Here is an 18,275-nt window from a genome sequence, read left to right as displayed (position 1 = left end):
TCTATATATGTAGTCAAAAACTCATTTTAAACAACAAAAATTACTATTTGGCCAAAAACAATTAGCCATACTCTGGCCAAAAACTTAAAAATTGTACCATGTTTAGACAATGACAATTTTTTCTTAGCATGTGTAAATGTTTGTATTTACTTACTATTTATACAAAATACAATTTTTTTTAGTAAATAAATCTTTAAATTAAATTTATTTACTTTTCAAAGATATTCGATAAAAGTGAAAGTCCCTTGACAAATCATTTTAAATGGTATACTTTTTTTTAATAATTATTTCCACTATCCATTATGTTTTACCTATTTTATTTTAAAGATAAAATAACATTTCTACTTTAATATTTATATATTAAGTAAATTCAACTAAATATTAAATCACTAGCTAAATTCAACTTTTAGTGTTCATATTTCTTAATTATATCTAAAATATTTCATTATTTGAATGAAAAAACATTAGTTAAATAATAATTTATATTATCAAATCAAAATTGAGCTTTCAAAGAATTCACTATCATCTTCAAATTTTTAATGTTAAATTTTCTTCATCAGCTTACTTTAGATATCTCATTTTTAGACATAAGCAAGTATTAATACAAAATTAGTTGGATAATGAAAAATAACACACTTGATCTCTTATTGTAAATTATAATACTTGTATTTTATTAACAAAACAAGATTACAGAGTTTTATGTTTCAGATCTCACCTACCATTATATATCATAAAACTGAAATAACCTAGAAAACGAAATACCACATAAAACATAGAGAAAAATGCTCAATCCATATCAACAAAGCATAACACCACCAACCCATTATCACCATATAGACATAAGTAGCAGAATGAAATCAGGCTCACAAAAGACATATCTTCTATGATCACTGAGTTATAAACCATAGAGTTGAAGCAAACATATTGAACTAAAATCAACATAATAAAGCACAATCTTCAGTTAACCAATGTTGAACACGCCACCAAGAGCATATATCATCACCATCTAAGATCATAACCCAAAGAAAAACATAACCTACAATCCTCCTGATGGGAGACAACATAATGCACTTGAAACCAATACTAATAAGCAAAAAGACACCATCCACTGAGTAATTTAGAACCCATAGCAACCAACATGAACAGAGAGCCAACCATCTATGTACGAAGCCAAATATAATAACAATTAGCCTCCATCCATATCAAAATACATAAGAGAGAACCATAACCTTGCTTCCCAAATTCATAATCAACCATAAGAGCATAGACAAATCGATAACTACATAGAGCCACTAACAATATCATCAAACGCACAACCATGTTCAAAAAGCATACCAGAGAAACAAATCTCCACATTATAATCCAAACTTACTGGCCACATACCAAAATTGACTACAAAAGGACATGAAAGCCTACCATATCTAATCATAATCAAAAGAGGATATTGCAGATAGTGCCTAAGCACTAGAACCCAAAGGACCTATGAGGTCACCAGAAGCATAATCGCTCTCAAGAAAACCCTCAAGTTAGGCCAAATGAGAATCTATATTATCTAAACAAAACCTTTGATTATGGAGCATGTGTTTAATGTCCTCAAATCATATGTTATATCTTATAATTAGTAAAAGATAACATTTTTTATTTAATGTGTAAACAAATATTTCAAAAAAAATATGTTTTAAATATATTTTATTTGTTGAAGATTATAAATTTTTGGGTTGGCTTTTATTATAAAATGATAGTAAAAAATAAAATATTTGATTAATTTCTACATATAAATTTAGATTGATGGAGATGTTCGAATTATCTTTTATGAAAGAAAACTAATTTTAGGAGGCGAAACAACAGTCTCACACACTTTTCCCAGCGTGTTTCATTTGAGGAATAAGATTGATTATAGATTTTTGGCTTGGACATTTTTGATAAAATGATAATAAAGTATCTTATTAATGTCCACTTATCAATTTAGATTGTTAGAAATGTGTTAAGTCCCTTTTATGGAAAGAAACCAACTTTAGGAAGTCAAACACCTTCCCTCTCTCTCTCACACACAATAGTTCTATTGAGGTTTAAACCTAGGTTGTTTCCATGAAAAAACCTCATCTGAACCACAATGTATATATGAATTGATAAAAATTAAACCCATATTAGACTTCCATGGAGTTCAAACCTATCTTATAAGTGGAACACTGTAAAATTTGAAAAAAATCGACATTTTATTTAACAATTTTTTAAGGAAGGGTATTTAACTTTTCAATTGAAGTATAATTGTTTTTTGAATTTTTTGGTTATGAAAAGATTAGATGAAAATATACCTTTCAGCATAAAATTAAACTTTTCCCTTCAAATTTCATCATTACTGGTAAGTGTTGTAAACTCACAATACATTCAACAAATATGAAAACATAGAAAATTCATAAGTTATATCTCAATAATTAGAGTTTATATTCCATTTCATATCAAACAAGGAGATACAGATTCTTTTGTTTAATGTTAGAATTAATCACCCTAATGTAGGTTGTGAATGTTGTAAGTTACACTATACTTTAAAAGATAAACATACATCATATTTGTAAGTGGAAAGTTCATAATTATCACTTGTATTGTATTTCATATTAAAGAAAGGGACACTCTCATGAAGTGTTAAAATTTGTTTATTAAAATGTTGGTAATAAAGTATTTTGACCATAATGTGTGTAAACCTCCATTGGAAGCTCAAGATACCAATGTCTATACATAACCCACATGTCATTTTCATGACCAAAATCATGTCTCATGTACAACACACATGATAACATGTTATTTCACATCATGTATGACACACAACATATCATATATACTCTTCTCACATACAATAGATACGATAACATTTGCTCATGTCTCATATATGATACACAACATAACATATAATTCTCACACTTGGCATAAACCATAACTTACATTTAAATATATCTTGTGGTGTGTCTGTGTGGTTGTCATTTACTAAGAATAATCATACAAGGATGCATACATTTTAGCATAATTACAAATTTCACACAAGTCAAAGCTAAAATCAATTAGATTGAACTTATCCTACGTTAACAATAAGTAAATTAACTTTATACGTGCATTTTTGACATTTAAATAAATTTCATAACATTGTTACTATGCTAAATAACTTGATGCCTAAAGGAGAATCCTTCATAACCATTTAGCATGTGATAATTTACCATATCCATATGTTGATATTGTATCATGGCCGCACATGCTCTACATTAGCATTGTCAACTTTTATTTTGTCATATATCACAATTTATCTTAATCTTTCCAACCTAGAGTTAATCCTAAAGTAGTTGTCAAAACTTGTTGTAATGCAAACTCAAATCACGAGTTATTAATGGTAGGACTGATTGTCCCAAAAAGGAGGAGCTAAATCATCCAATCCTCTTGGGGCATTACTCTACCCGATTTTTCAATGACCCTATGACTTAAATGTTGCACAAACTCCTTATAGTGGATCTCAACAATTTGATGTTTTTGACCCATAAGTTGAGTCTTTCAAATGGAACATTAGTTTTCCTAATTACATGGCATCACCATCACAAATGAATTAATGAAACTTCATTTGGGTACCTTATATATATACCCTAAACATTGGCAATGATATAAAATATACCACTAAAGTTTTACATAAACACAGTTTCTCTTTGACCTTTGTAAACACTTTGAAACAAAGATTCATTATTTATGACAATTTTCTAAAATTAAACAATAATACAACTAAAGAATTCATCTCTTCTTTTGAGAAACTCTCATATATAACAAAAATATGTTTGATACTATTTTTGAGAAGTTAATTATCAATGTTATATATATATCCAGAAATTTTATTGGTTCATCCTACTATTTAGTTGGGAGTCTCTCAAAGAGCCCAACAAGCCCAAAATGTCTTGAATGCTCAAATGAAAAATAACATTTATTCCTCATTCTTGTTATAATATTTCTCACCTATTAATGCCTATATATTCTCCCCATTCCTTATAAGTCTATATGTTAACTCTCATTAAAAAAATAAAAAAAATTGTACAAACAAATTTAAAGGTATTTATTATAACGATCATGAGGAAATTAAGCATAAATGTAAGGTGAGAAAAACTCTTTATTGCATTTTGGAGAAATTGAAGTTATAACTCCATGTAATATCTCTCCACTTGTTGAAACATTCTCCCATCGAATCCATAGGATGTGGAACCGCACATATCCATTAATGCCTCAACGGATATTCTATTTCCAAAATCCTTATATTGGTTGGCCTCATCAAACATCGTATAGTCATTATCTTAATTTACAATGGTAGAATCCATAAATTCATACATCAATGTGTAGCTCGGGAGGTACATCGATATAGCCATGTTGTAAACAACCTCTTGATCATGATTTTTTAGTGGGGAAAAACCTATTGATCATGATTATTAATGGAGATTTCATTAAATGCAGTGGTCATTATGAAATATGCATTTTCAAATGGGCAAAATTAGAGTTTGAAAATCAACAATTTCTTATTGAAATGGGTGGTTGTGATATAGTCTTAGGTGTTGAATGGTTATGGACATTTGTTCCCATCATCATGGATTTTAGTGATTTATAATCAATTTCCAGTAAGAGGGGCATCATTACACTTTCAAATGAACCAAAACTAATTGTATAGACATCATCAACTCCAATTATATATAAAAGATTCTTAAAAAGGGATTTAGACATTCTGGTTTAATTCAATGCTATTGGGCTTTTGAGACACCTTCTCAACCCATCCATATTTACATTTAGTTAGTCTTTTCGAAACATTAATTTAGGTTTGAAACTCCCCAAGGCCTACTACCCTCCCAAGGTGAGTATGATCATTTTATTATGCTCATACTACGTAGTTGTCCACCTAATGTATTCTCATATCACCATCCTTTTCCCATAAAAATGAGATCATAGAGATAGCTCATAAATTGCTAACCATTGGTGTCATCTGCCCATTACTATCCTTTATTTGTCACTAGTATTCATGGTCCTCAACATAGAAAATTTTAGAGGCTAATATTCACGGTCTTCAACATGGAAAAATTTAGGGGCTAATATTCACAAGTGGGCTAATTTTCCATGTTTTTTTCCAAAAAAATATCCGCCAATTTCCATTTTTTGTAACACTGATTTGTCAAAAAATTGTCTTATAAAATTATTTTTACCTTAAAAATCACCAAAATTTTATGTAGACTAATACAAAATCATTAGAAATCTAAATATTTTTACAAAAATATTGTCAAACATTTAACAATTTGCATATTAAGGACTAGTGAGATTCGTCAAATTTTGGTTTGCGTGAATGTTTTCTTCTTGTAGTCAAGATATCATAGATGACAACTAGTATGCTTTGACATAAATACATACATAATTTACAAATGAAACATTATTCTCAAGATATTCTTTTCTTAATGTTATAAGTTGATTATTTTGTGTAATTCTTTTCATAATGTTATAAGTTGGTTGATTATTTTGAGAAAGTAGAAAGAAATGACAAGGGAATTGACATAAAGATGAGAATTAAAGTTTTAATTATTTTGATGTGATACTAATTTGTACGATGAGGCTTAAATGTTTTTGGTTTTTTAAGGGGTTAAATCTTTAACTTAAAATTACGAAAAATAGTAACTTTTTGTTTACTTAGCATTTGTAAGGGTTTGTATTTATCTTTAAATAGTGGGAAACCTATCATAATACAATTGCCAAACAAGCAATGGTGACAACCATCACTAACTATTATTAGCACATGTAGGTTTTCTCATCACCATTATATATATATATATATATATATATATAGATATGTTAAAAATCTAATATTTAAAAGTATTTGACAAAAGTGAAGATGTATTTCATATACATCATTAATAAATCATTCCAAGTGGTGTAATTTTCTTTAATAATTATTTTCAATGTGTATTGTGTTTTTACCTATTATGCTTGAAAGATGAAGTAATAATTATACTCTAATAATTATATTATTGAATCAATTGAGCCAAATATTAAATCACTAGCATGTAAATAAATGGTCACAACAAAACTAGTGTAAACACATTTGCTCCTTGTTCATCAATATTGCTCCCCTTACATGATTGGGTTAAAACCAGACCTTCAAAGATTCAATGTTTAAGTTTCTTCATCGTACCCCATGTATCTAATTTTTTGAATGACAAAACATAATCAAATAGTGATACAAATTATTAAGTTAAAACTAAGTTTTCAAAGAGTTCACTATCATCTTCAAATTTGTTGAGAATTTATTATAAATTTTTGGGATGGGTTTTTTTTGTTTGATATAATGATAATAAGCAATAAATCATTTGACTAATATCCACCTACATATTTAGATTGTTAGAGATGTGTGAATTATCTTTTAAAGAAGGAAACTAATTTTAGGAGGTGAAACACTTTCTCTCACACACTTTTCTAAGCATGTTTCATTTAAAGTATCTTATTAATATTCACATAACAATTTGGATTGTTATAGATGTGCGTATTCCCTTTTATTGAAGGAAACCAACTTCAGGATGTCAAAAACATTCCCTCACACACACCACAATGGCTTCACTCAACCTCTAACATATCACATGTGATTGTGGCATACTAAAAAATACCCCTAATTTGACTACCTATTTGAAAATGCCTCTAAAAATCACATTATTTAACCCCCTACCAATATGAACCCATTACAAATTCCCAATAAAATACTCCTAGTTTTACTAGATATTGTAAGTATACATTTTTTCATTAACATTTTTCTACCTCTTTATATTTATCATTAACTTTGAGCTTCATTTTTTATATTAGCCAATATAAAAACCCTTTACCCTCTGATATATGGTCAATATATTATGTCATTTTTTCCTCAATATATATCCCGCAATATGAATGCATGTGGTATGGTATTGCTCCCCTAGTAAAACACCCATAACACATACATAATAACTCTATTAAGATTTAAATCTAGATTATTTCCATAGTGAAGTCCTATCTCAACCAATATCTATATATTTATAAATTAAAACCATATTAGACTCTAAAAAAAATCAAACATATCTTAGAATTAAACACTCTAAAAGTTGAAAAATCAACATTTTTTTAATACAAATATATATTTACTAGCAATTGTCCCAAAAGGTACAAAGAGAGGCCGATAGGATTAGTGAAAGGAAGAAAGTTCTATAGATAGTCAAGCATATATAAAGGTATGTAGTGACGAAGGCAATAACCACGTTGACCATCCTGTACCAGTACATTTGATATTAGAAGAACAGAACCAAAACCAAACCATTCATATTAATATAGTAAGTGTAGAACGTGTTCATACTTAAAGCTCAATAGGTTCAATAGATTATTGGCAACACGGTTTTTTTCTAAATAAAAAGTAAATTACAACGTTGTACATGGTAAATGAAAAGTGGAGAAATTTGTGATTTGCAAATGTTAAAACAAATTACTTACATTACTGGTTGACAGTAGAAGTAAAACATTAACATTATTTAAATTTTGAAACCGATTTTAAATTCATGTATTGTATTTTTCAAAGTATTTTGTTTTACATACTTAAGTCCTCAAATATAGTGGTTTTAGATTCCATTTTGGCAAACCCACCATTCAAAACACTATGTATTTCTCTGGCCCTCAAAGCAAGCTTTTAGCACTTATTAATCTATGCTCTGTCCAAGATACAATTCAGACTTTCATTTTCAAGCATTTTAAGAGGCAAAACAGTGCAAATATTTTAAATGTTCTATTTACTTGTCTGAATTTCTACAAATAAAATATATATCTTACATCCCCACCCCACCTTTAAGGGGTTTAAAAAGAAGAAAGAGCGCTCTAAAAAAAATTAGAAACCTTTAATATAAGGTGAATTTTTAAAAATTTACATCAAGAATTTGATTCTGGAAATTTCTGCAATCCCTACACATCCTTCCTTTAAAGGGCATTTTACAATTTGGCTTTCCAAAAATGGAAATAGTATCAACCAAAATTTTCAGTTATACTTTAATCTGTGTCTCCAGATAACAACTCCCAATGATCGCCAGTTCACACAGAACATTGGTCACACATAACACTGCTTATGCATCACTCATTCGCAATAGGTTAACAGGTTTCTTTGATATCCAATTCTAACAATAGTTTTAGACAATCTTTGTGTTTTGCTTCCTCACATACTCTGTGTCTCCAGATATTTTTCCTTCTACACTCCCATACACTCGTTTTCCTTCTACTCACACCAATCATCTTCAACTTTGATTTCAAACCAAGAAAGGGGTTCAAGGTTTCTACAATTTCAAATTCAATTAAAATGATTTAAGTTTCTTGGAATTTTCTCTGGAGCAATCTTTGCTGCCCCAAAACTGTTTATACCCTTTTGCATAAGTAGGATACATACGCAGCGACATTTTTCACTCAAACCCTGAAAAAGAACAAGCCTTCAGGGAATTTCGTCTGGATCTTTTATCATTAATGTAAACAAAGAAACACAATCTATAAATTCCCACTGTTTTCTTGAAAAAGGAATCAGAAGAATTTACATTTTAAATGGCAAATATGAATACTTTCGAAATTGTGATGAGTTTCTTCTTCCGTATCTATCACATAAGTAGTTTTAGTGCCACCCCATTGTTGGCCACTCTTCGTCGCTACATCTGTAACCTGGACACTTTGCCTACTTCAATCGCCCTACACAGTTCAGATCTCTCTTGCTACAGGATATACGCATCAATTCTGCACTCAATGGCTCCACAATTATAGCCCCAAGCATAATTTGTCAGGGATTACCCTAGATTTGTCACGGTAACAATCTAGAAAGCAAATACTCAAAACTAATTGATTGAATATATCTCAGTCCCAGATGAAACATATAAAATTAACATTAATGGTAAAACTTAACAACATTTGAATCCTGCAAATACAGGCAGGGATTGCCTATAGTTACAACCAAGAATAATGCCTTGTTCAGGATGATATACAATAGAAAAATTCATTATGGAATGAAACGGTTTCATTATGTCTCAAGAATCAAATATGTAGAAATTTTGCATTATGTAATGAAACGGCAGCATTTCATCTCAATGATCAAAGATCTCTTAATCAAAATAATGGTTTCCATTAAATGAATGTCATTACAAATTGCAGGAAGAATAGTTAGGAGCTCTTTAATGAAGAGCAGATCCCCATAATAATCACATGGTCCAGAGAGATATCCCACAGGTATGTACAAGTAGTTGAGAGTATAAATGAAAAGAACATATGTACAGGTAGTCTAATAATCAGGACCCATGACCAAATCAAATGACTCACTAAAACAGAGACAACTCAGAAAGTTGTTGCTTCATCTAGATCAGTAAGTCCTTTGTGTTATGGAAACCAACGGAAGATAAATAAAATCAACTATACAGTTAGAAGAACATATTGTATTTCCAGGATATGAATGAAGAAGCTTTATGGGCTTTCTAAAACAGTTGTTTTTCTGCCAATAGCAGGAACTTTATAGATAGCCCATAACAGTCAACATGGGATCGGTAATGGAGAGGCCATAACTGTTTGCAAGGCCGGACAATAGACACCTACACAGTCTATGATAAAATTTCATCAGGCATAAATGTTAATATGAGAGGAATAATCAAGGGTTCCAGCTCCTTCCCATCCCATCCATTCTTCCCACTCGTCCCAATAAGCGTTATTGATTCCCATCATGCCCTCGACAGAGTAATCAGCAGAATAGCTTTGCTGCTTTGCCTTTGCTAAACTGGACATTAACGTCTGCTCATTATCACAAAAGTAACAACAATCAGAAAACCGTGGGCCTGCATAAGAGTCCCATATTACAGAATGAAAATGCATATAGATAAAGATTACTCTTAGGCAGGCAATTTACCTCATAAGCCTGATTGATCTTGTGAAATTGAACCCCACGCACATCTCCTTTGCAAACATCTGGATGATACTGTAAGCAGATTATATCAACATATGAGTGCAATATTAATGTTTTCTGACATTATATATGACCAGGGATATTGCCAGACAAATTTTCTTAAAAATTATCAAGAATGTGTGAAGTCTGACATTTTTAATTTCTATTTCAAACCTGTATCTCTTTTTCTATTTGCTTCAGAAATGGAAGATTTATTGAAAATATCTGATCTGTATCCCTAAACCAAACACTGTAGAGTCTGATTGGGATTCTACACCGGGGAGATCCCCTAGCTGTTGGCAGTAAATTCCAGCCCGTCAACAGATACCTAAAGGCATAGTTATATCAAATCCATAGCAAAAGTTGGTTCACAGAAATTAACCCCCCGAGCACATGGAATCACACCATGACAAAGAATATGTATGAAAATAGTGAATTTCTCATTCTAGCCACAATCAAACCATTGCTTCTTGTTTGCCCAAACTAAATCAAGGATGAAGTTAATAGTCTAATACCTAGAAAAATTACAAGTTCATAGCCAACCAGGGAGTCTTGTTGGTCCAATCAAACAACGGTACCATCTCATAATTGCTCATAGCTCCTACCATAAACGTTTTGGGCCGTAACCAAATTCAAAATGGGGAATATCACAATTCACATCACTTCTATGTCTTGCTCAGGACTCCAATTATGCCAAAGTAAGAACTCTTGGATCCGACAATCGATCAAGAGCATTGACAGGATAAACTATAGCAGACCTACCGAATAGATAAAAATCAAATGATAGAAAAGTAACCCAGCCTAAGAAAGGCCATCTTAATGCAACGTCTAATTCTCTATTAGAACCACAAAGTAACATAAACCTTCAAGTTCTTCAATTATTCTAGAATTTGACTGAAGCAAGGGGAAGGGAAGGGCAAGAAGAACGCAAGCCTCAAGTGAGGGAGGAAAACCCATACTGAAGGTTAAAGTGACTTTCTAGAAAGTTTAATTGAAATTCCTTGCATACCTAAGGATTAATAGGCTGAATAAAAGAAAGTGACAAGCAGAATATTCCAAGGGTAATTTTTGGCAAAGTAAGAGAAGTTATTAATAGGCAATGAGAAGGAACATCATTAAGAAAGACATTGAGTGTCACAACAGATTATTTTTTCAGCAAGCCTCCTATTTGCCCTGTGACCCCAGTTATCATTCCCAAGTCCATAGCTAAGCCCTTAGGCACTATAAGAGCAATCTAACCATTTGTCTTTATTTAATGGATTTGTATATACAGCTCTACACGTACAAGACCCTAAAACAAAAGATATCAAGCCATATTAAAAATACCTAAATGTGGACATACACCACAAGTTACAACTACAATGTTTTGAACTTTGCTCCCTTACTAAAGAGATTAGGATAATTTTTATCGAATCTCTCCAATTACAAGAATTGGGCATCTCACAGCTTTATATATAATGGAGGGCATCCTGCTGCATTTACATTTTGACATCTCATACGTATTATGTACAGAGAATAGGCGGTGTATCATTGTCTTAAAAATAATCAATAAAAATATTGCCAATATTGTTGATAATAGTCACCCTTGCTCTCCTACTTTTTTCATAAGAGATGTTTTCTACCTTATTTTAGACACAATCTTTGGCAATTTGGCACTTATTAGCAAATTGCAATAAGACAACATATACTGTCTTCAATAGTGGCTCATAATGGTAATGGGATGTTAAGTTAGTGCAATATATAATGTCATAAAATCATCTACGTTATCTTGCACTCCCATAAATAATCAGTATTGGCAATTGTCACCAGTCTTTTCCTATCATTATACTTTCCCACAAATATTTTCTCCATTATTTCACTAATCTTTGATGTTATACAGCCACCTTGTTCCTTTCAGGTATAGTTCACTCACATTTCACATAGTTCCTTGGACATCTAGGAGAATATATAGCTATTTGCAGCAAACAATTCCCCAACGTGATGGCAAAGAATCTTTTACTTAATAATACCAGAACAACAGATAGATATTATGTAGAAAAGTATTTCATCATTCAGAGTTACAAAGTTGTACTTGAGGCTCATTAGAAAGGCATCTAGGTAACCCTTTTGGCTGCATTCTATTGGACAATAGAGATCTTGCAGATTCAGCTCCCTGCTAAGATTGGGCTTTAAAACAGTAATTCTATTCTTTAGGTTGTCACATGTCAAATTTTGTGTCACTGAATTCAATATCGAGCATAATTGAAAAGAAATTTAACCAACCCTAGAATGTATGATGTTCACCTCGTTTGAAAAGAACAGTAAGCCAAATTTATCATAGATTATGATTACTTAAAAAGGGCATATCAGTTTTGCTTAGTACTTACATGTATAACAAGTACTGGGCATTTCACATGTTCAATCTTGTTAAGATTCTGCAAAAATAAGAGAAAATGTTATTAGAATTTCTGCCTAAGGTTTTGAATGTTTCTAGAGATGAGAAAGTTTCAATACAACAAAAAACCATGGTTGTAAAAGTTTTGATGAGAAGGAAGCTTCATTGGTTTACTTTGTAGATATCAAACCAGAATGTAAGTTTCACTCGGATGAGCACGCGTAGCCCTGATAGTATAGCACTGTGAAGAATAACACCCCTCAACCTTGGTAAGCGGGCTGCCAAGTGTAACGTGGGTCCGCTACCAACAGACTGCCCATACAAAATCAAATGCTCCTGCCCAACTCCATACTCTCTCTCCAGACATTCATAAACTGCTTCTATGTCTGTATATGTGTGGTGCTCAGTAGGCTGTAAAGAGCAAAAAGCTATCTCAAAAACCCGAGCTTCAAACTTTATTCAGAGAAATCGTAAGACAAGTACAAGTAACAAGAGAAAAGAACCATGCTACCACAATCAAGCTCTTGAATCACACATGACGCGACGATTATAGTGGGTCTGCCAGCTGAATCTATCCAGAGGTGCCAAACAGAGTTTTTACAAATTGATTGCAAATGGACAGCTATGAAATCTAATCTCTAGGCTATGCAGTCTCCGTAGGGCATCAAATAGGGCTATCTGAAGATAAGTAATCTATAGCTTTTCAGTTTTTTATAATTTACCAACAGGTTAGTCAAAACTCCCCCCAAAATAAAAAATACTGGGATTGTTTTTCCAGAATCAGATCAAGCAGAAAAACAGAATCATTTTTTTCTTCTGAGGTGAAAATAAAAACAGTGAATACAGCTTTTGGCCCACCCAACAGACTACTTGAAATTTGTTTAATAGCAAAGAAAGCCCTGGAATTCTTCTTGAACCCAATGTTCTTCGTTTTCCTCGAGCCGTGAAACTAAAAACACATTTTTTTCCCTGGGGAGAATCCTTATCGAATACATGTATGCACACTGCAATCTAAGTGACCAAAGAACACAAAATTCCACAGTGTTGCATAAAAGTAACTTACCTTGCCAGTGGAAGCTCCATAACCTGAATAATCATAACTGCAAAAAAGAAAAGCCATCATCATAAGCCCTTGAAAACCGATTCAACGACTCCAATGTATCATAATTGCAAACATTAAAAGCATGCTTCCCCAAATTCATAAAAAAGATCTTAAGATGGACTCACAGAAGAATTAAAAGAAATGGCAGCATTACCCAACATCATGTGAAAACAATGGAATGACCTGAATGGAAAAAGTAATGATTAAACCGAACAGGATGCCCAACCCAAATGTCTATAGGTCTCGTGTGAATTCTATGATAGGTGCAACAAAATATATAAGAGTTCAGTTTTGCAGAATCAAAGGCCCACTTCCTTCAGAACTCTGATCAGGTAGAGAATTCTCAACAGCTTCAGATACATCAGAGGATCTGAATTCTCCGGCAACGTCATCACAGCCATAGACTCCAGGGAAGCAGAGGCTTGTTCAAGCTCATAATTAACAGCCACTAAAACATCCTCTATCAGGCTCTCATCAGCCCAACCATACAAGGCCTTCAGTTTCTCTACTGCAACCTTTTTCTGATTTGCATCATCTGTCGCACCCTGCAGCATAACAGTGCTAGCCAGGGTTGTATTAGGATAAGGATCAATAAATTTCTCTGGCCTAACAGCAACTTTTTCTATTAATTGAGAAAATCCTTTCCAGGGTTTGCCTCTAGAATCTCTCAAGCCATCAATGAGGGACTTAACCTTCCCGTGGTATTTCTGTTCCCTCTTCATGAAGACTGAGACTGCGGGGATGTCCTAGAAGAGGAGACGCTGCCCCAATATTTTTCCGAAACCTCTGCATGTGCCACGTGTCAAAACAATAAACTTAACACCCTCATCTAGCAATATACTGATGGCTGGTTTGAAAATTTCATAGATTGCTTCAACATTCATTTTCTTGCCATCATTCTCCAGGATTTGAAGAGACTGAGACAAATTTAAAGAAGATATTGACTCTGCCATAGCAATAAGTTCAGACTCATTAGGTGAAACAAAAGTGACCTGCACAGCAATTCAAGCAATGAGTTAGGGCATACTAAATATTTCCTCGAAGATGCAAATCTGCAGGAGGCACAAAAGGAAAATAGATGGGCTGCAACAACCTCAATGAAAGACAATTTGCAATACATAAAATTACTCATTACTTACTAAATATTTCCTCGAAGATGCAAATCTGCAGCAGGCACAAAAGGAAAATAGATGGGCTGCAACAACCTCAACGAAACAGAATTTGCAATACATACAATTACTCATTACTTACATATTTTACAATACTTCTGACTCTAGCTGATTTGGCAAATGATACAGGCTCAAACCAAACAGGTGTATTTGATTCCTTGGCCACTGCAAATCAAGAGAAATCTGATGCATAAGATCACTGTTGCCCATATAGATGTAAGTACAACAGCATCAAAGTCTGTAAACTTACAATTGCAAGCTGCCTCAAGGGCCAGAGGATGTAAATTTGCATCAATTATCAACAAAGGTGCAGAGCCAAAATAGCTCCTAAACTGATTTATACATTCTGCTGTCAAGGATTCTTCCTGTCATCTCAAACGGTCATGAAAAACATGAATTATGAAATTTAACAGTACACTCTTTCTGGCATTCTCCCAAACCGCTTTAGAGAGGATGTCTACGAAAAGAATTATTTTCCATGGTCAGTTCCTGCACTGTCAAATATGTTTGATACAACAGGGGTTGCTACATTCTTACACTTGCGGATTCCTGAAATTCCAATACAAAATAACATGTTTGGACTACTAAGCAATGAGTTAGGGCTTACTAAATATTTCCTCGAAGATGCAAATCTGCAGGAGGCACAAAAGGAAAATAGATGGGCTGCAACAACCTCAATGAAAGACAATTTGCAATACATAAAATTACTCATTACTTACTAAATATTTCCTCGAAGATGCAAATCTGCAGCAGGCACAAAAGGAAAATAGATGGGCTGCAACAAACTCAACGAAACAGAATTTGCAATACATAAAATTACTCATTACTTACATATTTTATAATACTTCTGACTCTAGCTGATTTGGCAAATGATACAGGCTCAAACCAAACAGGTGTATTTGATTCCTTGGCCACTGCAAATCAAGAGAAATCTGATGCATAAGATCACTGTTGCCCATATAGATGTAAGTACAACAGCATCAAAGTCTGTAAACTTACAATTGCAAGCTGCCTCAAGGGCCAGAGGATGTAAATTTGCATCAATCATCAACAAAGGTGCAGAGCCAAAATAGCTCCTAAACTGATTTATCCATTCTGCTGTCAAGGATTCTTCCTGTCATCTCAAACGGTCATGAAAAACATGAATTATGAAATTTAACAGTACACTCTTTCTGGCATTCTCCCAAACCGCTTTAGGGAGGATGTCTACGAAAAGAATTATTTTCCATGGTCAGTTGTAACTTACAACTGCCTGCACGTCTGCAACAGCGGATGCTATTTCTCCTGCACTGTCAAATATGTTTGATACAACAGGGGTTGCTACATTCTTACACTTGCGGATTCCTGAAATTCCAATACAAAATAACATGTTTGGACTACTACTTGCAGTGCCAAAAGTGATCGCATAAATGAAAATGACCGTAGTAGCAACTTGTTATTCTTAATGTGAATACGTATAACGAAATCAAAAAACTCTTGGGTTCAATTCCCATGATCTTAAGTAACTAATATAATACACAAATAGATACAAGAAAGATGCAGCTATTGACGTAGAAATGCATCCTCGACCAAATGCATACCAGTTTGTGAACTTAACGCAACTAAGCAAATTAAGGATGAGAGTTAGTTTGAACTTACCATCTATGGACAAACCAAGGGACTTACAGTTTTCAAGCAATGTTTTTCCTGCACAAGACAATACAGACAGAATCCATAGAACATCTCGAATAAATCGACAAGTTACCAGATAGATGACTAAGCAATACGGAACCATACCTGCCATGTCTTCTCCAACAACACTGATGATAAAGGGCTTAACTCCGAGTCTTTGCATACACTCAGCGACATTTCTGGATACTCCCCCGCTTAAATGTGACCTGCAACATATGCCTGAGACTATTGCTGATTCAAACTTCGACAAAACATTCAGAAATGGGCATTACATAAATTTGAAGCTAACTCATTTCTTACAACATATTTTCAGAGAATAATTCAATTTTTTGTCTACTGATTTGAACAAAGTAGGAAATGCTAAAATTCAAGAAACAGTTTTTTGAAATAAGTGCTTCCTTTAAACTTGAGAAGTATTACAGGTAACTCAGATATGTTAAGCAGCAAGGCAAGAACCAGAATGCTTGCTTCCACGTTGAGGGAAATCGTCTGGTTCTCCTGCTGCGCACCAACTCCAAGCACAGCGCACCATATGACAACAAAGGTCATCAAATGCCTCAGAATTCCATACATTTCTTCCATGTTCAGATTTTAACGAGCAATAATAGCAAGAACACACACGCCAGAACAAAGCCGAGAAGCTCGAAACTCAGTTCAACTCGTAAAGTGCCTGACCACAGAATTGATACAAATACAGCAATCTTAGCATTCAGACAACGTTATACACTAAAATATGTCTATTCAGGGCCTCAAATTACAAAACAGACACTCGAAATACAATCTTCAAAGATTTCGAAGGTTTCCGTGTTAAATCCGTCTACCCTTCTTTAAATTCTTGCCGAAAAATTCTGAAGCTGTTACTTACAACCGCATTCCCTGAAATTGAGAACAGACTTCTAAACCCTATCGAATGCAGAGGGAGGAGTGAGTTTGTGCAGACAGGTGCATGTACCTGGACTTGGGATTGTGCTGCACCACTGGAACTCCCGGTTAAAATGGTAACAACTAACTGTGAAATCAGCTGCAGAAACCACTCCGCCAGGTGTCAGCCTGATAATCAACCATGAACAAATACGAAGCAAATTGCCATCCTACCAGAAAAGGTCCCTTTCAAAGAAAGGCCTATCGGCCTAAATATATCATTTTAATTAAACTATAACTATATTATTTTTTTCAATTTTTCATTAGAGAAAAGTTCGATAAAACTATACCTTTCCGCATAAAATTATTTTTTCCCTTTCAAATTTCATCACGCTTGCAAATGCTGTAAATCTACAATACACTCTACAAATTTGAAAATATAGAAGATTTGCAAGTTGTGTCAAGAACCATAGTTTGTATTCCATTTCATATTAAACAAAGGGATATAGATGCGTATGTTTAATGTCAGAATTGATGGCTCTAATGTAGATTGTGAGTGTTGTAAAATCACATGACTTTAAAATGAAAAACATAGAAAATATTTGTAAGTGGCAACTTTATAATTATCGCGTGAATTGCATTTGTAAGTGGCAAGTTTATAATTATCGCGTGAATTGCATTTCATATTAAAGAGAGAGATTCTCATACAATGCTGAAATTTGTCCTAATATATTTTGGCCATAGTATTTGTAAATCTTTTTCATTGGATGTTCGTAATGTATTTTGAGAAATTATTTTCTTAATCTTGATTGTTTTGAGAAAGTGAAAAGGAAAATGACAAAGTAAGTGGTTTGAAATTTCATTTTAGATGTGTCTTAATATATACATAAAACGTTCTTCTCGATAAATTCTTTTCCTAATGTTATAAATTGATTAAAACCAGTTTCAATAACACAATTCAAGCTTTCACCTCAAATATTTCCATAAATTCAAAAATCCAAGAAATCACACTAAAAAAAACTTCATTTAAAATGAAATTTTAAATGTGTATTGAAATTATTTTCATAATCTTGATTGTTTTGAGAAAGTAAAAAGGAAAATAACGAGGTAAGTGGTTTAAAGTTCATTTTA

The 18,275-nt window shown here is 32.9% G+C and overlaps 1 protein-coding gene across 11 annotated transcripts; it reads right to left on the bottom strand.

Moving 5' to 3' along the window:
• Positions 1–9,102: 9,102 nt before the first annotated feature.
• On the bottom strand, positions 9,103–17,328 carry LOC149267585 (uncharacterized). Of its 11 annotated transcripts, none has more exons than XR_016261161.1 (13): positions 17,236–17,328; positions 16,704–16,953; positions 16,389–16,489; positions 16,251–16,298; positions 15,859–15,956; positions 15,612–15,726; positions 15,444–15,526; positions 15,332–15,356; positions 14,863–15,161; positions 14,695–14,777; positions 13,598–14,435; positions 13,405–13,441; positions 12,655–12,752 (listed from the first exon to the last, which is right to left on the bottom strand). XR_016261161.1 is itself a non-coding variant. In XM_089433545.1 (9 exons), the coding sequence occupies exons 4-9, from the start codon at positions 13,592–13,594 to the stop codon at positions 9,646–9,648; spliced, it is 588 nt and encodes a 195-aa protein (XP_089289671.1). In that variant the 5' UTR covers positions 13,595–14,435; positions 14,471–14,495; positions 14,695–14,777; positions 14,863–15,432; the 3' UTR covers positions 9,103–9,645. The 11 variants fall into 11 exon arrangements, 4 of the variants coding, with proteins under 4 accessions (XP_089289671.1, XP_089289677.1, XP_089289664.1 ...); XR_016261158.1 differs by having other exon boundaries at positions 16,389–16,502; positions 17,149–17,261; XR_016261153.1 differs by having other exon boundaries at positions 17,149–17,261.
• Between the last annotated feature and the right edge of the window lie 947 nt (positions 17,329–18,275).

Source organism: Pinus tabuliformis, chromosome 6 (assembly GCF_031772625.1).
Source record: "Pinus tabuliformis cultivar Carrire ecotype Pingquan chromosome 6, CPIR1, whole genome shotgun sequence".
In the NCBI taxonomy this organism is placed as follows: Eukaryota; Viridiplantae; Streptophyta; class Pinopsida; order Pinales; family Pinaceae; genus Pinus; species Pinus tabuliformis.
The sequence above is the reverse complement of the archived record's forward strand: the minus strand, read 5'-3'. Positions and strand labels throughout refer to the sequence as shown.

Excerpts from the sequence above, each read along its gene's own strand:
- LOC149267585 (XM_089433551.1), bottom strand. The coding sequence starts at position 13,594 with ATGCTGCCATTTCTTTTAATTCTTCT. Across the intron at positions 13,442-13,568 it reads CCATTTCTTTTAATTCTTCT|TTATGATTATTCAGGTTATG; the intron begins GTGAGTCCATCT and ends TCTTTTTTGCAG. Across the intron at positions 10,001-12,333 it reads GCCCAGTACTTGTTATACAT|TATCATCCAGATGTTTGCAA; the intron begins GTAAGTACTAAG and ends ATCTGCTTACAG.